Source organism: Kogia breviceps, chromosome 2 (genome assembly GCF_026419965.1).
Source record: "Kogia breviceps isolate mKogBre1 chromosome 2, mKogBre1 haplotype 1, whole genome shotgun sequence".
Lineage (NCBI taxonomy): Eukaryota > Metazoa > Chordata > Mammalia > Artiodactyla > Physeteridae > Kogia > Kogia breviceps.
In genome coordinates this window covers 34,004,798-34,029,541 of record NC_081311.1, presented here as the reverse complement: position 1 = coordinate 34,029,541, position 24,744 = coordinate 34,004,798, and the positions used below count along the sequence as shown (strand labels likewise).

Below are 24,744 nucleotides of genomic sequence, written 5' to 3'. Positions count from 1 at the left end.
CCATGATACTGTGGCAGGTGACCTTGCTAGCTTGCAAGTAGGATAAAAATCTCAGACTCTTCATGATTTTTGACACTACCTATCTTGTAGGATTGCAATCCACATTCAGTAAGATGATGCATGTGTTTAGCCCATTGCTTCACACATTCACATGTAATAAGTTCTCAGTAATGTTAGTACCAGGTGCTGTTTATACTTCTTTGTTTTATTATGGGACATTGACAACATCTTTCAAGTTTCTGTGAGTTTCTGTGGACTTAGTTCTGCTCAGTGGGTGTTATGTAAATAGGATCAAGAATGATGATAGAGGGCTTCCCTGGTGGTGCAGTGGTTGAGAGTCCACCTGCCAACGCGGGGGACGCGGGTTCGTGCCCCGGTCCGGGAAGATCCCACATGCCTCAGAGCGGCTGGGGCCGTGAGCCACGGCCGCTGAGCCTGTGTGTCCTGAGCCTGTGCTCCGCAATGGGAGACACCACAGTAGTGAGAGGCCCACGTACCACAAAAAAAAAAAAAAAAAAAAAAAAAAAGAATGACAATGGAGAAGATTCACTTAGCAATTTCTAAGGAAAGACTTCATTACCATCCTTTTTTCTTAGAAAATGAAAAACTTACCTTTTTTCAGGATCAACTATCCAGTCTCCTTCCCACTGCCAGCCTTTTGGAGGCAAAAAGAATTCCCTCTTGAGTTTTATTTTTCCTGTGACATCAGAAAATTTATGACGACCCACTAATCCAGAAGTGCCCCATTTTCCAAACATAAAAGCTTGATTTTCATACTATTAAAAAGAAATTGGAGAAACATCACCAGGGAGCAAGAAATAAAGCCAACACATAAATTTTCAAGTCCATCGAGGACCTAGGCTAAACAATGATGAAAAGTGAAAAAGCTTTATATTCAGAAGGTATGGACCTAAGTTGCACTGTTGCTGATTATGCAACTTCGGTAAATCATTCATCTGTCTAAGACTCAGTGTTCTCATCTGTAAACTGAGGATAATACTACCTTTCTCATAGAGTTGTTCTGAAGTTCAAATGTACAAATGATTGTGAAAGTGCTTTGTAAACATTGATATATCATGCTAGTTGTTTCTACCATTATTTTCAATGGCTCCAAATAGTGCTCCAAACCTAAACTTTTAGATGCCTACAAAAGTCCTCAATTTATGAACATGTAGTCTTCTAAAACTTTATTTATAAGTCTGCTGCTGAGAACTTGGGCACATTTCCACAGAAACAATATTATAATTAATGGTACATTTCCTGGGCAGCACAAAGAACCCATCTGAAACATGAAGGTCCTTCAGCACCCAGCTTTTATGTGGCCTAAAAATTCTGAGCCTTCATCCCCTCTGGAGTATGGTGAGTAGACCAAGACCTTTCTGGAAGCAGGTTTTGTGGCAATGGCAGACCCAGGTTTACCGGGCATTCCTTTCTAAGATAGAATTTATAAAATCTACAGTGGTCTGTTTTTCACTATGTCAACCATAAAGAGGGTTGAGATTTGCCAGTGGTGAGAGTCTCTGTCTCGGTCCAAGCTGATATCTTTGTCTGCTGATGAGCTCACTGAGAAGACGATTTGCATAAGCAGCAGGGGAGTTTTTGGCTGAAGGATGATGGAAGAAGTTTGGGCAGGGGCCTGATGAGGACACAGGAAGTCTCTGAGGTGCTTCAAGTGTGCTAATGGTCCCGCCCCACAGCTGCTAGTTAAAGGCTTCAAAGCCACACGAGGCTCCCATCTCCATTGCTGCTGCTGCCCTCTTGTCCATGCCAAGGTCCTCACCTGGATTATACTACAGCCATGCTGGCTTCCAAGCAGAAGTGGCAGGAACTGCTCCTCCACTCTGTGCCCTTGTCACTTGGAAACCAAAGAAGCCATGCATGTGCCCCCAAGTCTCACAGTCCCTTGTGCCTAAAGCTCAGAGCAGTATCTAAGACAGCACTAGTGAGACCTCTAGAAGTTGGCGGCGGGGGGGGGGGGGGGATTTTTCCAGAGAACTGAGGGCTGGTATTAGCCCAGGAAGGCAAGAACCAGTGGAATTTCCATTACTGTCATTAATGTGCCCCTTCTGATACTCAGAGGCTGTTAGAATTTGGAGAAACTAGAGTCACACAAAACAACTAAAATGGGTGGATCATCTCTACACCTGTTGAAACTAGAGTTCACTCTATGCAAGGAAGGATCTGGAAATGGGAAACAGAGGAAGGGTTGCTCCTTGCTCAGTGCTAGCTTCTCTGGGCCCCAGCCACAGAGCTGTAGGGCAGGTGGATGCTGAGAAATCCCACAGGAGGGCAGGAGCAAGCCCCTCCCACATGTGCTCTGATGCCCCCTCCACACCGCCCAGATGACTGACGGTCAACGTCTGTGATTCAGGGCCTCCCCCGAGGCCTCCAGCCCACCCTCTATTTCTCTCCAGACGCACTTCAAAGCTTGCATCCTAAGGACTTTGTGTGTGTTTCCCATGGGTTTCACTGCTTCTCAAAGTGGACCGCAATGCCCTGTATCCACCCACATTGCAGGTGCTAATCCCTAACTCAGCTACAGAATCACCATCCTCGGGGTGGGATTCTTTTGAACAAGACACTCAGTTTTATTACTGTGATAGATTTTGAGATCCTTGAGGACAGGGCTTGGCTGCTTCATCATCTTCAGCCTCTGCCTCTGTGCCCGACCTAAAGCCACCACTCCCTAAAAGCTTGGATGGGTGGATGGATGGATAGATGAATTCTGTCACCATTTATTGATTTAATAAATACTTATAGGAGCCTACTATGTGCCAGGCACTGTTAAATTTTAAAAAGCAAAACTAAAAGATGGCCATGGGTTTTCTTGCCTAGCAAGCACATCAGAACCACAATCCTAAACCAGTGGTCAGGCATAGTGACAGCAGAAACACAATTACAAATTAGCTAGAATGAAGATAGTCTTCTCCCCAGTTATTTGAGCATGAAGGCCTATCTGTAAAAGAATGGAGCTCATCTGAAAATTGTCAGAAGAGACCCACTGAATATATCTAATAAATTTACCACAATAAGTACTTTCAGTAAAAAAAAAAAAAAAAAAAAAAAATCCAACTAACACCACTTCTAGCTGGAAAAGTTTGTGAAAATTATTTTCATTGGTTTAACTCTAATGAGATTTCTAATTAGCTAAAATGGATTTTTAACTCAGTGAAGGATTTACAAATTATCTCTATTGTTTTTCAAGTATCCAGGCAGCATTTCCTTTGCCCTTGGGCAAACCCCTCTGGGGCTTCCCCAGCTGAGGATTGAGTCTTCTGTGGTTTAAAGACTCCAGACACTTTGCTGTATCAACTATATTTTCAATGAAAAAAAAAAACCACTCCAGACCCCAAGCAGGCTTCTCAAGATCGGCACCTCTCAAGCGTCCTCACTCCTGGGTTGCTCATGTGTGTGAATCACTCTGGGGTGTCCCAATGTAGACCTCCAGTCAATCTTTCCCTACCCCCTTAGTTAAGGGCCCTTGAATGTGGGGTTTTAGGTAGCGATTATGGTGGTGGCTGGTTTGACATCTGAATATTTTCCCTTAGGATGAAGAGTAAAGTACTCCCACACAAAGAGGAAAAGAGTGATGTCATTAAATGTACCATTTCAGCAAAGACGGTGAATGTTCCTTCCGTGAAGCTATTGAACTTCTTCTCAACAGCACTTAAGCCCAGCCAGATGTTCACACGCAACTCCACAGGCACCTTCGGTCCATTGTTTTTTTCCTGTGGGTACTGTGAGATGCACAATAACATGACCCGTTACACTGGGCACAGTACAGGTTGTGCATTAAGCTCAAAACAAAAGTAGACTGAACATCTAATCATTGTTTTCAGCAGACTAATTTCATTTGTGCAGTTAAAATATTTCCAAATGACCCTTCTGCAAAGATTAAAATAACAAGTAAAGCAGGAACACCTGGGTGTCCCTGAGACCTTTTCAGGAGACTCACAAGGTCAAAACTATTTTCCTAATAATACTAGGATGTTACTCATTTTTTTCACTGTGTTGACATTTGCACTGATGGTGCAAAAGCAATGGTGGATAAAACTCCAAGCACTGTAGCAGGAATCAAGACAGTAACACCGAACTGCACTGGTAGTAATAGTTCTCATCACCACTCTCAGTGAAGAAAACAAAATGCCAGTTTTGCTTATTAATTACTTTGAAAAAGCAGTAAAAATGGCTAATCCTAAATCATTATCCCTGAATACATGTCTTTTTAATATTATGTGTGATGAAATTCTGCTGCATAGTAGTGTATGTTCTGAGAAAAAAACTTATGCAATTGAGCTGTGAACTGAACTAGCCTTTTTTTTTTTTTAAATAGAATACCTTTTCTTCCTGAAAGTGATTGGCTGACAAATATGGTTATTCATACTTATATGGGGCAGACATTTTCTTGAAAATAAACAAAGTGAGCCTGTCATTTCAAGGATAATAGGTGACTGTATTTTGTTGCAATGATAAAATTCGAGGTTTCAAGTTAAAATTAGAATTTTGGAAAATTTGTTTCTGTCTCAGTGGGTGAGCTTGATAGCATCCCAATACATAAGGGCTTTTCTTATAAGTGATATCAATGAATGTGATTTTTTTTTCTTTTTATTTATTTATTTAATTTATTTATTTTTGGCTGCTTCGGGTCTTTGTTGCTGCGAGCGGGCTTTTCTCTAGTTGCAGGGAGCGGGGGCTACTCTATTGCGGTGCACAGGCTTCTCATTGCGGTGGCTTCTCTTGTTGCGGAGCAGAGGCTCTAGGCATGTGGGTTTCAGTAGTTGTGGCATGCAGGCTCAGTATTTGTGACTCACAGGCTCTAGAGCACAGGCTCAGTAGTTGTGGCACACGGGCTTAGTTGCTCTGTGGTATGTGGGATCTTCCCGGACCAGGCCTCGAACCCATGTCCCCTGAATTGGCAAGCGGATTCTTAACCACTGTGCCACCAGGGAAGTCCCAATGAATGTGATTTAAAAAAATACTGTATGATGAAATGTGTCAACATTAGGAAGATTTGCATAACTCAGTGAATCAATATTTTCCAAATGAATCCTTAATGTTACAAAATCATGCATGGCTAAAAGAGCCATTCAAAGTACAAGACAGACCAATGGATTTTAAGGTAGCAGAGAATGAAAAGTTCACTGATATAGGTCAGATTCCACACTGCAAATAACCTTTTAAAAGCTACCACTTGAGGGCTTCCCTGGTGGCGCAGTGGTTGAGAATCCGCCTGCTGATGCAGGGAACACGGGTTCGTGCCCCGGTCCGGGAAGATCCCACATGCCGCAGAGCGGCTGGGCCCGTGAGCCATGGCCGCTGAGCCTGTGCGTCTGGAGCCTGCGCTCCACAATGGGAGAGGCCACAACAGTGAGAGGCCCGCGTACCACAAAAAAAAAAAAAAAAAAAAAAGCTACCACTTGAGTTTGGTATTGTATCAAAGATGAGTACCCATAATTATCTGAAAAAGTTATTAAAATACTCCTCCCTTTTCCAAATACATATTTGTGTGAGGCCAGATTCTCTTCACATACTTCAACCAAGCAACTTAGTCCATCGGACAAAACGTAGAAGCAGTTTTGAGAATCCAGTTATATTTCTGTGAAGCCAGGTTTGCAAAAATGCAAAACGGTATCACTCTGCTCTCTGATTTTTAAAAGGAAATAGTTATATTTTATAAAAATACATAGTTTATGTTAACCTATAATGGATTTATTATTGTTTATTTTTAAATATATTAATAAATACTTTTGAATGTCAGTTTTAATTTCTATTACAATAAATGTTGATAGATGTAACCCACATACACAAATGCTCTCTGGGGTCTCCAATGACTTTTTTAAGAGTGAAAGGGGCCCTAAGACCAACAAAAAACCCACTGAATTAAATAACTCCCTAAACTGGATAATGAGTATTAACAAAATCAATTAATATATCTCTTAAAAGCATTTTGCTGTTTATCCACTGAGTTCGGAAACCTAATGCAGAGAATACCACTGCAGGCTGGACCCTCAGGGATGCATTTAGCAAAGAAACACAGTGGTTAGGGCTCTGCCCAAATTCCTGACACTCCCATCTTCCAGGACCACAGCTTGCAGGGCTGGGAGGCAGCCTGTGACCAGCCAAAGGGAAAAGAGGGAAGCAGAAGGGAAGCTTCACCTGCCAAAGGCCCTATCTACAGAGCTCTCCCACCCCCTGTGAAGTTTTATTTATTAATTAGTTTGCTTCCACGCACTGCTGAGGTCAATTATAATTGTGGTTCTATCTTAAGTAAAATTTATTCCACCAAGAGACACTTGAAAGAAGATAATCATTCTGGTTCTATTTTCACCCTCTTGATTAAAGAGCAAAATATGTCCCTGTTTTAAGAGAACACTCTACCCTGACTGCTTTTTCTCCTTTTGAATTTTTTTCCTCTCCCTGAAATTCTAAGGAACTCGGTTGGAGTCTGGCAGGGAGAGGGATGTAAAACTTGCATCTGGCAACTATTTGGATCTCTTTGTTTCCATCCCCAGGCCCTCCTCTGGTTCTCCTTAGGCACATAAGAGAAGTTCTTAATCCACGGTCCTGGGATGGATTTATGGGTTCTACGAAGCCCCTGAATTGGATGCAAAATATTGGATGCATCGGAGATGTGCATTCTTTTGGAAGAGAGGGCCAGTAGCTTTCATCAGGCTCTTAAAGGAGTCTATGACTCCAAAAAATGTTCAGAACCCTGGCCCTAAAATAGTAATTCTCAAAATTTTTCAATTTGAGGACCCATTTGGCTAGGGTATAGATTCCATGGACTATCTATATTACCTTCCTTTTTTTTTCTGCTTTCCAAACGCTCACTAGAAAGGAAGAGAGGCATTGCTTCATACGAGACATTAGAAGTAAGTGGAAAATCATTCCAGAAAGCAAAGCATTCACAATGCCATATTAAGATTAGTGTCACAGAGAGCTCTATGGAAGTGTCCTTGTTTGAAGCCAGCAGACCTCAGGCCACTCTGGGAATTACCACCCTAGAGGAAATGCCAGAATAGGCTGAAATGGATCACAATTGCCCTAGCCATTCAATGACTGGCAAATAATATAAATCAGCCCTTCTTGGGAATATGGGTTTTGCACTTAAGTATTTCACATTACACAGTGACGAAGCCATACCTTCAGAAAGATGGTTTGGGTTTTCCCACAGTATTTCCCAGATGCGTTGTCACCGCTGGTGGAGTATAAAACCTGATGCGCGGGAATGCGTGCATAGGCCAATCTTTTCTCTCCCCGGATCATCCAGATGATGATGTCAGGCATGCTGTTCTGAGGCTGGTCACGTGAGTGGATGGAAAAGGAAGCAAAGCTATAGTTAGTCTAAAGCAGAGACACCACAGATCCTGCAGGCTGGACCCTCAGGGCTCCATTTAGCAAAGAAACACTGTGGTTAGGGCTCTGCCCAAATTCCTGACTCTCACATCTTCCAGGACCACGGCTTGCAGGGCTGGAAGGCAGCCTGTGACTGGACAAAGGGAAAAGAGGGAAGCAGAAGAGGAGCTTCACCTGCCAAAGGCCCTATCTACAGAGCTCTGAGAGGAGTTTTGGAAAATACCCCCTTTAATCTCTCCCATCATTGAAGAAAGCCATAGACAACAGTCAAGGGGTTACAGGCTTCATGTATTTCATAGGACATAGAGCATCTCTACCTCACAATTTGATATTTTCCAAATATGAAATATTAACTTAGTTTTTTTAAACCTCTTTTTTTCTGATTATAAAGGTGATATAAGTTCACTATAAATAAAACTTTGAAAGTACCAAAGCCTAAAGTAAAAAATAAAAATTTCCTGTAATCACATGAGTTTTTCAAATGTATTTCTATCCACAAATATATTACTACCCACCCTCCACCCCCCACCTTTGAAGGTCAGTAGGAAGGGTCTTCTACTCCCTTGTTCTTCCAACCCACAGAGGTCAATGGCAGCCAACAGTTATCCAGCACTCACTGTGAGCCCCACACTGTGCTAAGGCCTTTACGCTCTTCACCTTCTTTAATCTTCATAAAGCAATAGTAAATCCATATAGTAAATCTCCATTTACTATATGGAGAACTGAGGCTTAGAGAGGTCGAGTACCTTGCCCAAGGTTAAACATGGTAGATCTGGGAATCAAAGCCAGGTCTTCCCAATCCCAAACAAAGGTACTACACAGATCTGCTACTCTATCACTCTAATTGAAATATTCTGATTGTACCATGACACTGGTAATGATTTGTCCACTATGAAGACTTTTCTAGGACAACCAACTCAAAATTCTTCTTCTGCCCTGACCTCAATGATGCATCCATTAGCACCTCAGCCCAGTAATGCCTCGATTTCATCATGCTTTAGATCTGCTCAGTATACAAGATAATGCGCTAGATTTTCCTACTACCATCTCTATCCCTTCTACAGAATCCCTCCTCCATGTCAAGTGTAGTTTAAAAGCCTTACCTCTTCAGTCAGCTGCATTAATTTATCGAGCCAGTCCTCGATTTCTGACAACGTGGACTTCACCTCTGTGGCCTCAGACCTCATCCTCACAGCTGCCTCGTGTATCTGGGAGAGAGCTCTGGATCGCAGCTTTTGGATGTGAGTGTCAAGAACTGTGACATTAGGTTTTCCTTCCATGAGAGGCAATGTGTATCTTAAAAAGGAAAAAGAACCAGAGAATAGGCAGAAGAGCTTGCTAGGCTTCAGGACTGTCAAGTTCGTTTACGGTTGGTTTCCATCACACAAACCACAGCAATTTCCTAATAGACTCCACAAAGTGTGACCAGGTTTAAGCTGAAGGTGAGTGTATGTGGCTTTAAGGGCTGACCTGCCAGACAGACTCTCCTAACTCTCGTAGGGAATGCAGGGGGATGAAAATTCCAAAGCAATTCCTTGGGTTTGACCCAAGGCCCGTGGAGTCACTGGGAAGAAGATGGAAACAGTGGCAGCAGTTGGGAGGAACTGGCCTTGCCTTCTTTTGCTTCCTATGATCACTGTACAGACACAAAATGAAGGAGAAGAATGGACATTAGAGACCACTTAGCGGAAGGCTTCTTAATCTAGGGCCCATGCACCTCTAGGTAGTCTGCGGGTGGGCCTCTGGAGGTCTGTGAATCCCTGGAACTTATAAAGGAAAGTGTTTGTCTGTGTTGACATGCAGTGTGACATCATGATGAAGACGACATCATGATGAAGATGACATCATGATGAAGAACACAGGCTTTGGAGCTGACTATCTGGGTAAAAATCCTAATTCCACCATTTACTAGTTCTGCGATCTTGACCAATTACTTAATCTCTTGTTTTCCTATCTTCAAATGTGGGAAAATAATAACTACCTTTTAGGGTTGTGGTGAGAAGTAAATGAATAGAGCAATGCCTATTGCATAGTAAAGTCTAAATGATGTTGCCATCATCTCATCAGGTACTCAGAGAGGTCCATTGCCTCCCAAAAACGTTAAGAACCACTTGTGTAGGTCAAGCTCCCACTAGAACAGCTGAGCTGGAGCCAGGATTAGACTTTTTCTGCCAGGGCCCCCCTCTCACAAGGGCTGCTGATGGGGTCACATGGTGAGGATGTCACCTATTCCAGGAAATTCTGCTCACATTGTCTCTACCTAGAATTTTCATTGGTTAGAATTTTACCCGGCTTTTAAAATTAAAAAATTTATTTATTTATTTATTTGGCCAACCAGGTCTTAGTTGCGGCACTCGGGATCTTCGCTGCGGCATGCAGGATCTTTTTAGTCGCAGCATGCGGACTTCTTAGTCACGGCATGCAGACTCTTAGTGGCGCCATGTGGATTTCTTAGTTGTGGCATATGGACTTCTTAGTTGCTGCATGCGGACTCTTAGTTGTGGCATGCATGCGGGATCTAGTTCCCCGACCAGGGATCAAACCCGGGCCCCTTGCATTGGGAGCAAGGAGTCTTACCCACTGGACCACCAGGGAAGAACCTTACCCAGCTTCTTAAATGAAGGAAATTCTAAATGACTTCCCTTAAACACAAATTTCCTAAAATTAAAAAGTGCCCAATTGGATTCTTCAAAAATCAATTATTCAAAAACAGTATAAATAGATATCTTTTAAAATTCACAGGCATTTTCTACATGAAAAGTATTACCAAATGTTTTTGTTTGGTTGCATTGGTAATTATGGCAATGCATTGGAAATGTTAAGTCCCTGAAGTGATTCTTTGAGGCAAAAATATAGACAGAAGCTGCTAGCTCAGAGGTCACACATAAGACCTTCAACACATAGATGCTGATGGCGGGGAAACACATAGCAGGAAAAGAAGTTATGCGAATAAACCCAACTTTGGGCCTCAGATGGGTCATTTCACCTCCTTGGACCTCTGTTTTCTCATCTATAAAATAAGGGGACTGGAAGAGATGACCTCTTAGGACCCAGATATAAATTCTCTGAATTCAAACAAGCACCCAGCAATACTTTGATCTCAGCTGCATGACAGTTACCTAGCTAAACCACTAGAGGGCACAAGAAGACTGGGAGACTTTGGGTTAGGAGCTTGGGGTCGGGGGTAGGGGCTGCTGGACAGCCCTGGTTCCTGCTGCTGGTTAGAAGTATTGACTATGGTTTTCTTTTGGAACTTCCCTGACCACTGCTCTATCGGCCAACATTTAAAATGAGTTTAGAATGATCACTTCCCCCTTTGATTTACAAATACCCTGCGATCTGAGCAGTTACCCTAAGTCACAGTTACGAAAGTTTCTCTGGCTTTTGGTTCTAATCTTTTGGCTTCACCTAAGGGAGGCTTGGCCAGAGTACTCATTAGGCATCCAGTAAAAGAGTGAGTAAAAAGGCTGTTGCTAGGGCTTCCTTAGTGGCGCAGTGGTTGAGAGAGAGTCCGCCTGCCGATGCAGGGGACACGGGTTCGTGCCTCGGTCCACGGAGCCTGCGCGTCTGGAGCCTGTGCTCCGCAACGGGAGAGACCACAACAGTGAGAGGCCCGCGTACCGAGAAAAAAAAAAAAAAAAAGGCCGTTGCTAACGCTGTTCTAAATGGTAATATCAATGCCCCACCCCCAGATCCCATTTTCTGTGGGAGCCAGGAGTCACCTTTCTTGGGGCGGGGGAAGGGGGGCACACCAGGACCTCTGGGAGGCAGATCAGCTCCCTCCCCGCTTCCCCACCCCCTGCAGGAGGCCGCACTGGGACTATTTCCTGGAGTGGGACCTCAGCCTCCCTCAGCTGCTTTAGAATTGGCACCAGATCGGAAAGTGGAGCTTTTCCTGCTGGTGATTCAGAGACTCTTCCAGCGACAGCCTTCTGAGAAGCTTGACTGATTCAAATTCATTTTTCAGGCAAACAGTAGAAAATTCTAGAGACTCTTCAGGCCTTACAGTTTAAGGGAGGCAAGCACGGCTGGGAATTCTCAAGTACGAATACGATCGCTATACCTTGTGTCTTCTATGACTTCATCGATCAGCTTCAACCACATTTCTGCCAGCTGGTTTGCGGGAAGTTTACCTTGTATCCCTGATTTTAGAGCCTCTATGTTTGATTGCTGAAGAATTTGGAAAGGGAGGAAATAATTGGTAATTGTTCATTATACCTGGTAAAACTTTCATTTTCAAGAAAAAATACACAAGAAGACAACAGAAAAATGAAAAGTTTTTTTCTTTTACATTTAATAATGCTCACCATAGCTCAACTCTATTTTTCTTCAAAATGAAATCAACACTGATACATATATTTAAGTAATAAGACAAGATTTTCATATAGCTTTGACCTTTGAAACCATGCAAATTTTAAGTATTCAAAAAGTGCATAAAAGAAAAACCAACAAGGATGGGGGAAGGAACTCTAAAATGGAATGTAAAACAGAAAAAAGTGAACCTAACTATATTTCAGATGAATAACATAGCTACACTGAAGTAACCCAAGTAACTTTTGAGCACAATGTTTTTACTATATTCCCTTAGTTTGAAGGAAAGAACCATAAACATATCAAACTCTAAGTAGCTTTGTGTTTTGCAGTACTTCACCTATGGATTTTGGGATTAAACTAATGAGTAAATATATGGAGGAAAATGGAAGCCAGGTTTCTCACTGTTGGAGAAGGGAGTTGTAAATACAGAAAGAGTGAAGACTAAAATAAACCCCATGATGTGAGAATGGAATTGAGGTTATCCTTATAAACTCATTGCATTCAGTATATTGAGAGATATAGAAATAAACATACATATGTATATACATGTATGTTCTCATGCAAGTTTGTCTGCTGAGAAGGCCTAGAAGCAATGACATCTCAGGAGTAGTGAGCACTCCAATACCCAGACCTTGTTCTTCACATTCCATTCCTACTACAAGGAACCAGGGCTCCTTGGAGAAATGGTGATTCCAGGGTTGAGGTACAGAAAGTACAAGATAAGCTCAGGACAGATTATTGCATCACCTTGAGCATCTGCCAACAGAGAGGTTGAGGGAGAGCCCACCATGATCCCCAAAAGTCTGATCATGGAAATCCACTGTCCTGTCCACATTAGTATGGAATTAGGACAACTTGGTCAATGAAGAGAGCTGATGAGAAGAACAAAGATGAAAAATGCTGAAGAACACCCAAAACATAATTAGAACAGAGGTGTGACCAATTCTCTACCAAGTCCCTTGAGATGGAGATGGGAAATTAATACCACAACCGCAATGCATATCAATTGTAGCTCTGTTATGTAAACAATTATGCTTAAGTTAAATGTATAATTCTCCTTCAATATTGTCTGTAAAACATACAACAATATTTTCAGATTTTGCCATGGGGTCTTAGATCGAGTATATTCCAGGACCCCCAAATGTCATGGTCCAACCCTGACAGGTTGGATCTTAGAAAAATTAATATTCATGTAATTTGGAAATCAAAACACTAATACCGGATGGATTTTATCAGTACCTGATAGAAATAACTTAGTATCTTTGACTTAATTAGAAATATCCCGAAACCACGTTCTTCTCCTCATCAATGTAACTAGAAGGATAATCAAAGATATCACATCTATGCAAGTTCCCACCAGAGGGAACTCCCCCCCAACCTCCAAGCAAGAAAGTCCACTGAGTCCACTTCTTCCCACAGTAGAGATTCTTACCGCTTTGATAGCAAAGCTCTAAGGGTTGCATGTTTCTACTGGAATGAACCACTCTCCACACCATACTTCACATACAAATTGTGGCAGAAACTGTGAGTTGTCCCCCTACTTCAACATCCATCCTCTCTTTTCCACAGTAAGACAACTTGCACCTAGACATATGCCTGCCCAGGCATAAGACTGTATTTCCCAACTCCCTTGTAGTAAGAGGCGGTTGTATGACTGGATTCTGACCAGTGGAAAATGAGTAGAAATCAAGCCTGTGACTTCTGAGTGATTCCCTTGAAGGAAAAGTCCTGTGTCATCTTCTCCCCCTCTTTTCCCCTTCCTTCAGGCTGAAGGGTCGGGGTAGCGGTGAGCTGCCTCTCCCATGCAGACTATGACAACTCCTTAGCGATAGCAGAGCAACAAGGGGGAAAAAGCCTGGGTCCCTAACGCCAATGAACTTCCATACCAGCCTTGGATTACCTACCTCAACTGTTACTAAAGGAATAGCTTTCATCTTGCTTACCATTATATTCTGAGGTCTTGTGGTACAGTGGCCTAACCTGCATTCTAACTAACACATAATTCACTCTGTTTGGTGAAAAGGAAATGCAGAAAAGATAAACTCACCAGCCGTTCTGCCATGACTAGGAGAATGTTCACTGTATCCAGGCGATGACTAATATCCTCCCAGTACGAAGTCAGTGTAACAACTGGCTTTGTGTGGGCCCAAGGCAAGTAGTAATAGTAGTTCCCTGGTGTAGAAAATTGAGGGTCAGTGAACACTGGACACTTAAAATAAACAACACGTTGACTGAAAAGATGTGCAAACTGGACTGCTTGGGTAATCATAGGCCTGGGGGTGTGGTTTGGGGTGGTCTGGTTCTTTCATTTTATTTAATTAAGCAACTGAGGAATAAATAGAAAGTTCTTATTCATTTAGCCTGCTCTGAAAATCTCTACAAGACCCTAGTAAACCTAGCACAATGATCTCAGGATCTTTTGGTGATTCAGGACCATGTGTCTGAGCATCACTGATGATTACATAACACAGAAGAAAAGAGAACATAGGAGATTAGACTATATGTGTTGTCCCTGAAAACTGTTGTTCTAAATAAATATTTTAGTTGGAAGTGGGACAAGAAAAAAGAATTTTCTGGTTTTTTAAAAGCCTTAGCTAGATACATGGAATTTGATATTACTAAGAGCCTTACCGTAATTAAGAATTATTCGCCAACATTTTCTAGCACATTTTATATTTTAACACTACTTGTACAAAAATTAGGTTAAAAACTATGGTGACAACCGTTGGGGCATTTGATCAGAATTTCTCTCTCCCTTCTCTATACTCTCCAACCATTTGTCGATATCTTTATAAGGGCACTCTCATACTCTGCCTTCTATTATGATTTATTTTATACACTAGAATGTAAGCTCCTTAAAAGCAGGGACTGTTTCTCATTCATCTTTGTTCAAATACAGCTATTTAATCCTCATGGCAACTCTGGAGAAGATGAAGAAACTGAGGGTTAGAATGAAGTGATATGGCTAAGGGCATAGTGCTGGGAAGTAACTGAGCCAAGACCAGAAGCCCGATTTTCCATCCACTTCAACTACTCAATCTAAGAGTGATTTGGGGCCCGGCAGGGCAGAGGTGGGCTGGGGCAGGAGCTGCTTGGGGCGAGGCTCAGTGTTCAGCTAGTTGCCATCTTGTGACTTTACAAGACACAGCAAGTGTTAAAGTTGGGCATGGGAGGGGGCACTGGAGTGCAGCCAAGGGTCTGCAGCTTCTAGGGTCTGACCATTCTTGAAGGTGCCTGAACTCCAGCCACCTCTCCTCCCCATTCAACCTTTCCCGTTCCACTAAGCATATGCTGGGGATAATGGCTGCCAGAGGGAGAATACACTGCATGCTTCTCGTCCTGTGGTGTACCCACTGTAAATGTGTACAGGAGAGAACGGCCAGTGTCAGTCTTACCATCAAACATGGCACGGCTGTACTGAGTGCTTGATGCCAAAGGCTTACAGGTCATGTCAAACTTGTTGCCATAGTTCCCAATGCTGACTTCAAACTGAATGGCCTCGCCAACGTCTTGCAACATGGTGGCCGAATGGAACACAGCAGACAGGCTGTACTTCCGCCTTCGCTGATATTTCTACAAAGTATGAGCAGACATAAGGCTCAGAAAAACTCCTTTTGCTCCTGTTTACATGTGGAATTCTAGCAGATGTAATTCTAACCGTAATAATTAGTGTTGAGTTAAATGCCAATGGAGAATGTTCTTAGATCTAGCAGTTCCCCCTGTACTCAAACAAGTGGGCAAAGACAGAAGTAACAGGATGTTCATTGCAGAGTTGATTGAAATAGAGAAAAAATGAAAACAATACAAATGTTTAACAATAGGCCACTGGTTAAGCAAATTATGTTACATCCATATAATGGAATGAAAGTTCATAAAAAGGCTTAGGTAGGTTCATATGTACAAACATGGAAAAAAGGTATAGTTTTAACTGAACCCACTAAATATATATTTTAATACTGGCATATGCACAAAGAAAGTCTGGAAGAATATAAATCAAATTGTTAACAGTAGTAGTTATGTTGGGGTAGGTAGAGAGATTATGGCTAACTTTACTGTCTAACTTACACATTTCTAATAGTTTGAATTGTTTAAAGTATTAATTTTCTAATCAGAAACAATTAAGACTTTTAGGACTTCCCTGGTGTTGCAGTGGTTAAGAACCCGCCTGCCAGTGTAGGGGACACGGGTTCGAGCCCTGGTCGGAGAAGATCCCATATGCCGTGGAGCAACTAAGCCTGTGTGCCACAACTACTGAGCATGCACTCTAGAGCCTGTGAGCCACAACTACTGGGCCTGCGCGCCACAACTACTGAAGCCCATGCACCTAGAGCCCGTGCTCCGCAACAAGAGAAGCCACCGCAAAGAGAAGCCTGTGCACCGCAACAAAGAGTAGCCACTGCTTGACACACTAGAGAAGAGCCCACATGCAGCAACGAAGACCCAACGCAGCCAAAAATACATAAATTTATTAAGGAAAAAAATGTCTTTTACTGTCAGAGTCTCTTCAGCAAGTGGTGTTGGGAAAGCTGGACAGCCACATGTAAATCAGTGAAGTTAGAACACATCCTCACACCAAACACAAAAATAAACTCAAAATGGCTTAAAGACTTAAATATAAGAAATGACACCATAACATTTCTAGAAAAGAACATATGCAAAACATCCTCTGACATAAATCCTAGCAACATTTTCTTAGGTCAGTCTCCCAGGGCAATAGAAATAAAAGCAAAAATAAACAAATGAGACCTAATTAAACTTACAAGCTTACAGCAAAGGAAACCATAAACAAAACAAAAAGACAACCTACAGACTGGGAGAAAATATCTGCTAGTAATGCAACTGACAAGGGCTTAATTTCCAAACTATACAAACAGTTCATACAACTCAATAACAAAAAAAACCCAAACAACCCAATCAAACAATGGGCAGAAGACCTAAATAGACATTTCTCCAAAGAAGACATACAGATGGCCAATAGGCACAAGAAAAGATGCTCAAATCGCTAATTATTAGAGAAATGCAAATCAAAACTACAATGACATATCACCTCACACTGGTCAAAATGGCTATCGTTAAAAACTCTACAAATAGTAAATGCCAAAGAGGGTGTAGAGAAAAGGGAACCCTCCTACACTGTTGGAGGGTATGTAAATTGGTACACCCATTATGGAAAACAGCATGGAGATTCCTCAAAAAACTAAAAAAAAAAGAGTTGCCATACAATCCAGCAATCCCACTCCGTCATATATCCAGAGAAAACTCTAATTCGAAAAGATACATGCACACCAATGTTCACAGCAGCACCGTTTACAATAGCCAAGACTTGAGCAACCTAAGTGTCCATCAACGGATGAATGGATAAAGATGTGGTACATATATACACCTCAGCCATAAAATACTACTACTCAGCCATAAAAAAGAATGAAATAACGCCATTTGCAGCAACATGGATGCAACTAGAGATTACCATACTAAATGAAGCAAGTCAAAAAGAAAAAGACAAATATCATATGATAACACTTATATGTGGAATCTAAAATATACAAATGAACTTATTTACAAAGCAGAAACAGACTACAGACATCGAAAACAAACTTATGGCTACCAGAGGGGAAAGGGGAGGGGGGATGAGTTAGGAGTTTGGGATAAGCATATACAAACTACTATATACAAAATAGATAAACAACAAGGTCCTACTGTATAGCACAGAACTATATTCAATATCCTATAACAAACCATAATGGAAAAGAATATAAAAAAGATATGTATATGTATAACTGAATCACTTTGCTGTTCACCAGAAACTAACACAACACTGTAAATGAACTATACTTCAATTAAAAAAAAAAAAAGACTTTTACTGTCAGATTTAAAAGTAAATGAAATTAGGTACACTTATTTTTCTGAAATAGAGATCAAACATTGTTCCTTTCTTTTTAAAATTTATTTTGTATTTTAAAATTTTTTTATTGACGTATAATTTAACTTACAATATTTTATTAGTTTCTGGTGTACAACCTAGTGATTTGATATTTTTATACATTACAAAATGATCACAAGTCTAATTACCATAAATTTATTACAATATTATTGACTATATTCCCTATGCTGTACATTACATCCCTGTGACATTTATTTTATAACTGGAAATTTGTAGCTCTTCACCTCCTTCACCTTTTCACCCATCCCCCCACACCCCTCCCCTCTGGCAACCACCAGTTTGTTCTCTGTATCTGTGAGTCTGTTTCTCTTTTGTTATGTTTGTTCATTTGTTTTGTTTTTTAGATTCTACATGTAAGTGAAAGTGCTCTTTTTATAGAGCACAGCCAGAAGGAACACAAGGAGATTATTTGACTGGCTATAGCTTAAGTGGTTGCATTATTTGGGAAAGCTCACTTGGCTATTTGTGATTTGTTGTACTTTACTTTTGATTTCTTAATCTTGAGATATTGCCAGGCCTAGGTTTTTGGTTGCTTATGTAGGCTGCCAAGACTTGAGAGCCACCACCGTCTAATGGTCTCCTTGTTTAATTATACACTACATTTTTGTTCATCCATTCAAAAAAATCAATGGATTCATGGTTGTTTCCACATTTTGGCTATTGTGAATGCTGCTGCCATGAACATGAGTGTACAGATATCCATTTGAGTCCCTGCTTTAAATTCTTTTGGGTATATACCCAGCAGTGAATTGCTGGATCATATGGTAATTCTATTTTAAACTTCCTGAGGACCATTTTAAGAACATCTGACAGTGACTGTAGTTTGCTGTCTTAAAGCAGCGGTCCCCAAACTTTTTGGTACCAGGGACCGGTTTTATGGAAGACAATTTTTCCACGGATGGTGTGGGAGGAGGACACAGATGGTTCAGGTGGTAATGTGAGCAATGGGGAGGAGCAGATGAAGCTTTGCTTGCTTGCCACTCACCTCCTGCTGTGCGGCCCGGTACTGGTCTGTGGCCTGAGGGTTGGGGACCCCTGTCTCAAAGAACCTTGGGGAGAGAGATCAAGATAGTGGAGGAGTAGGACATGAAGCTCACTGCCTCCCACAAATGCATCAGAAATACACCTACATGTGGAACAATTCTAACAGAATATCTACTGAATTCTGGCAGAAGACCTTAGACCTCTGAAAGGGCAAGAAAATCTCCATGTAACCAGGTAGGACAAAAGAAAAAAGAAAAAAAAAAAGAAAATGAGAAAGGAATTGGGATGGGACCTGCACCCCTAGCAGGGAGCTGTCAAAGAGGCAAGGTTCCTGTACCCTGGGAAGTCCCCTCACCAGTGAAGAGATCAGCTGGGACAGAGGAGGAGCTTTGGAGCCTCAGAGGAGAATGCAGCAACTGGTTTGCAGCAGCTAGAATGGAAAGAGACCTGCACAGGCAGTCAGTGCCATCACTTTGCACTCCCTAGCCTAAGATCCCTAAAACAGAGATTAAAATAACAATAGAAAAAAAAATCAATAAAACCAAGAGCTGATTCTTTGAAAGGGTAAACAAGATTGACACACCTCTGGCCAGGCTCACCAAGAGGAGAAGAGAGAAAACTCAAATAAACAAAATAAGAAATGGAAAAGGAGACATAACAACCAATACTGCAGAAATACAAAAAACCATAAGGGAATACTATGAACAATTATATGCCAACAAATTCAACAACCCAGAAGAAATGGACAAGTTTCTAGAAACATACAGCCCACCAAAATTGTATGAAGAAGAAATAGATAATTTGAACAGATAGATCACTAGAGGTGAAATAGAATCTGTAATTTTAAAAAAACTCCCTACAAACTGTGAAGTCCCTGTGAAGTCCAAGAGGGCTTCACAGGTGAATTCTACCAAACATACAAAGAACTTATACCAATCCTTCTCAAACTCTTCCAAAAAACTGAAGAGGAGAGGATACCCCCAAAGACATTCTATGAAGCCAACACCACCCTGATACCAAAACCAGACAAAGATACCACCAAAAAAGAAAATTACAGGCCAATATCTTTGATGAATATAGATGCAAAAATTCTCAACAATGTATTAGCCAACCAAATCCAACAACACATAAAAAAGATCAAACACCACAACCAAGTGGGATTCATCCCAAGTTCACAAGGATGGTTCAACGTATGCAAATCAATCAATGTGATATACCACATAAACAAAAGAAAAGACAAAAACCACATGATCATCTCAAGAGATGCAGAAAAAGCATTTGACAAAATTCAACATCCATTCACGATAAAAAAAAAAAAAAACTCTTACCAAAGTAGGTATAGACGGAACACATCTCACCATAATAAAAGCTATTTATAGCAAACCCACAGCCAATATACTACTCAACAGTGAAATGCTGAAAGCCTTCCCACTAAAATCTGGAACAAGACAAGGATGCCCACTCTCACCTCTTCTATTCAACATAGTAGTTGAAGTCCTAGCCACAGCAATCAGATAAGAAAAAGAAATAAAATGTATCCAAATTGGAAGGGAAGAGGTAAAATTGTTATATGCAGATGACATGATTCTATACATAGACAACCCTAAGGACTCCACACAAAAACTACTAGAACTGACAAACAAATTCAGCAAGGTAGCAGGATACAAGATTAACATACAGAAATCGGTTGCATTTTTTTACACTAAGAATGACACCTCAGAAAGGGAATGTAAAAAAAACAATACTTTTCAAAATCGCACCCCCAAAAATAAAATGCTTAAGAATAAACCTGACCAAGGAAATGAAAGACTTATATGCTGAGAACTATAAAACATTAATAGGGACTGCCCTGGTGGCGCAGTGGTTAGGAATCCACCTGCCAATTCAGGGGACACAGGTTCAAGCCCGGGTCCAGGAAGATCTCACACGCCGCAGAACAGTTAAGCCTGTGTGCCACTACTACTGAGCCTGCGCTCTAGAGCCTGCGAGCCACAGCTATTGATCCCACATGCCACAACTACTGAAGCCTACACTCCTAGAGCCTGTGCTCCACAACAACAGAAGCCACTGCAATGAGAAGCTCGTGCTCCACAACAAAGAGTAGCCCCCACTTGTTGCAACTAGAGAAAGCCCGCGTGCAGCAATGAAGACCCAACACAGCCAAAAATAAATAAAAAATAAAATAATTTATTTAAAAAAACAACATTAATAAAGGAAATTGCAGATGATTCAAAGAAATGGAAAGATATCCCATGCTGTTGGGTTGGAAGAATTAATATTGTTAAAATGCCCATACTACACAAACCAATCTACAGATTTAATGCAATCCCTATCAAATTACCCAGGACACTTTTCACAGAACTAGAATAATCATAAAATTTATATGGAACCATAAAAGACTCAGAATTGCCAAAGCAATCCTGAAGAAAAAGAACAAATCAGGAGGCATAACCCTCCCAGACTTCAGACAATACTACAAAGCTACAGTAATCAAAACAACATGGTATTGGCACAAAAACAGACATGAATCAATGGAACAGAATAGAGAGCCCAGAAATAAACCCACACACTTTTGGTCAATTAATCTTTGACACAGGAGGCAAGAATATACAATGAGAAAAAGTCTCTTCATCAAGTGGTGTTGGGAAAGTTGGACGGCCGCATGTAAATCGATGAAGTTAGAACACACCCTCTCACCATACACAAAAGTAAACTCAAAATAGCTTAAAGACTTAAATATAAGACATGACACCATAAAACTCCTAGAAGAGATCCTAGGGAATTCCCTGGAATCCCAGTGGTTAGGACTCCATGCTTCCATTGCAAGGGGCATGGGTTTGATCCCTGGTCAGGGAATTAAGATCCTGCAAGCCACACAACATGGCCAAAAGAAAAAGAGCAGATCCTAGGCAAAACATTCTCTGACATAAATCATACCAATGTTTTCTTAGGTCAGTCTCCCAAGGCAATAGAAATAAAAATGAAAATAAACAAATGGGACCTAATCAAAGTTTTACAAGCTTTTGCACAGCAAAGGAAACCATAAAAAAAAAAGAAAAGAAAAAAGAAAAGACAACCTACAGAATGGGAGAAAAATATCTGTAAATGATGCAATTGACAAGGGCTTAATTTACAAAATATACAAACAGCTCATACAACTCAACAACAAAAAAACAAACAACCCAATCGAAAAATGGGCAGAAGACCCAAATAGACATTTCCAAAGAAGAAATACAAATTATCAGAGAAATGCAAATCAAAACTACAATGAAGTACCACCTCACACTGATCAGAACGGCCATCATTAAAAACTCTACAAATAACAAATGCTAGAGAGGATGTGGAGAAAAGGGAACCCTCCTACATTATTGGTGGGAAAGTAAGTTGGTAGAGCCACTATGGAAAACAGTACAGAGGTTCCTCAGAAAGCTAAAAATAGAATTGTCATATGATCCAGCAATCCCACTCCTGGGCATATATCCAGGAAAAGCTCTAATCCAAAAAGATACATGCTCCCCTATGTTCACAGCAGCACTAAGCACAATAGCCAAGACGTGGAAGCAACATAAATGTCCATCAACAGATGAATGGATAAAGAAGATGTGGTACACATATACAAAGGAATACTACTCAACCATAAAAAACCCTGAAATAATGCCATTTGCAGCAACATGGATGCAACTAGAGATTATCAAACTAAGTGAAGTCAGAAAAAGAAAGATGAATACCATATGATATCACTTATATGTGGAATGTAAAATATGACACAAATGAACCTATTTACAAAACAGAAACAGACTCATGGACATAGAGAAGAGACTTGTGGTTGCCAAGGGGGAGGGGGTTAGGGGATGAAGGAGTGGGAGATTGGGTTTAGCAGATATAAGCTATTATATATGGAATGGATAAATGACATAAATATATGTCCTACTGTATAGCACAGAGAACTATATTCAGTATCCTATGCTAAACCATAATGGAAAAGAATATTAAAATGAATATATATATATAAAAATCACTCTGCTGTACAGCAAAAATTAACACAACACTGTAAATCAACTATACTTCAATTAAAAAAAAAAACTTGGGACATCCCACTATTATGAAATCTCCATTTTAGTTAAAGAAATTTTTGACATAGTACAATTGAAACCTCCCATAGGATTTCATTAGAAACTCCCGAGTCTCAATCTTTTTGAAAGACTTTCTAAAACACTGATTTGCAACCTTAGCTGCAAATTGGATTGCCCAAAGAGCTTTTATATATTTAGATATATTTATTTATATTTATATCTGGGTCCCATCTTCCAGAGATTCTGCCTGGGCATTTCAATTTGAAAAACTTCCCTACCTTAGTCTGCTGTCACTTTGGTAGAGAGGGGCTTAAGGGACTTTTGTCACTTGTCAGGAGTCCCCTTAACTACCCACAATTAAGCCCCCTGAACTATCCATGGTTTAGAAATGCTGTGGAAATTTGAGGTTTGGTTTAAATTACTACATGAAAATTACAAAGTAGGAAGTTATTTGTATTAATCAGACCTTATATATACAGCATAACTTCTTCTTTGTAAACCATCTAGGATGATATCAGAGAAGGGAAGGAGCAAAAATATGAAACATAATTTGGGGCCTAAGTCAGGGCCCAGAAAAAATGAACAGCATTTAAGCCAGAGCTGCCTGTTACTGCAGAAAAGAACGAAGGCACGTCAAAAGGTGCTGCAGAGAGGCGGGGATGCCGCCTCTGGCCTTGGCTGGCTCTGCCCTGCACACCTCCACGTGGCCCGGGTTCCATTAGATCTCCCTGGATTTCCCCACACAGAACTCACAGTCACCCGCAGAAGCCCTGACAGGTCCCTCACCCTGGAGGGTCTGAGCTCTAAGATAATAAGTGGTGTTTCTGGCCAGCACAACTCCTAACAGAGTGGGCTCTCACTGTGAGCCAGCCACTCAAGATAGAGCAGCTCCCTGGACCACTTTGTAGGTCAAAATCCACGAGGGGCGCCCCTACCATCTGCTCACCTGCCTCAGAGCCCCATGATCCTGGAGTAATAGTGAAGCTGAGAATTCTGCCCTTCCCCAGCCCTTTCCTACTTCCCCTGTGCCCTCAAGCACAAAGAGGTGGCTAGAAGTAACTAGCAGCACAGTTTAGGGCACTCTAGCATCAGCTCCCACCCCTGCCCCCCAACTTCGTAGCCTTGGGGCAAAACCACCTACAACAGGGAAAGTTGAAGAATATAAATTATAGACTACTGAACTATAATTCAACCCATCCATTGATGGATGTTTGACTTTGCAGGGCCTTGGGGCTCTCTTTCTGACCTTCAGTGACCAGTGCAAGTTGTAGGTGTAGGTGTTATAACGGAGAGTTTCAGAAGTATCGATAAATTTGGGGAAGGGGGTGAGTTTTGTCAAGCAGCATACTGATAAGGGGTAGCAAGTAACAGCTCATAAAAGTGGCCGTGGGCCCAGGAGGCAGGGACATTAAGGGTCAATGACAAGGAAACTGTGCCAAGGAAAACTGCCCAACTTGCCACCTTTGGTCTAAAGGAGCTGACGGATGAATCTCAATGTGTTGTTTCAAGCAATGTTTATTGACACTTAACGTGGGCCAGACCAACGGGAGCTCTAAGCCTGGGGTTGCAACAGCTGATCTTCTTCTACCTGCCTGATTCCTTAGGAAAGCACCCAGGCTGAACCCTGCTGCATCTCTCACGGGGTCTCTTAACCAAGCTCATCTGGAGCGCCAGGTTGACTTCTGCTCTAGGGACATGGGGGAGCTCTGGGCTCTTTGGCAACTGAGTAGGAAAAACTCACTCTTCCTCCTGTGTGTCTCCTTTACTCTCACACTACGATCACACTGTCAATACTTCTGACACCAGATGTGGGGAGGATATTCCCACACTGAGCAATTCTGCCACACCAGCTAGGTATCCTACAATTTAACTCAATTTTGACACTGTCCACCTGGAGATAATACCAGATCCCACAGGTTAAGGGCTCAGTCACACAAAACTGCCCTACCCACTTCATTCACCTGCCCTTTTGACCCATTAGCCATAAATTGGAGGTTCCCACAATCCCCTCTTCAGGTTAGATTAATTTGCAAGAGCAGCTCATAAAACTCAGGAAAACAGTTTACTTACTGTTAA

The 24,744-nt window shown here is 41.4% G+C and overlaps 1 protein-coding gene across 2 annotated transcripts in view; it reads right to left on the bottom strand.

Moving 5' to 3' along the window:
* The window catches only part of MYOF (myoferlin), a 157,871-nt gene that overhangs the window by 54,532 nt on the left and 78,595 nt on the right, over positions 1–24,744 (bottom strand). For both annotated transcript variants that reach the window (XM_059055428.2, XM_059055429.2), the window contains exons 20-26: positions 15,066–15,243; positions 13,718–13,842; positions 11,420–11,526; positions 8,460–8,652; positions 7,144–7,299; positions 3,606–3,737; positions 613–776 (exon numbers count right to left, since the gene is read on the bottom strand). In XM_059055428.2, coding sequence (XP_058911411.1) covers positions 613–776; positions 3,606–3,737; positions 7,144–7,299; positions 8,460–8,652; positions 11,420–11,526; positions 13,718–13,842; positions 15,066–15,243 — 1,055 coding nt within the window. The remainder of the gene's footprint in view (positions 1–612; positions 777–3,605; positions 3,738–7,143; positions 7,300–8,459; positions 8,653–11,419; positions 11,527–13,717; positions 13,843–15,065; positions 15,244–24,744) is intronic.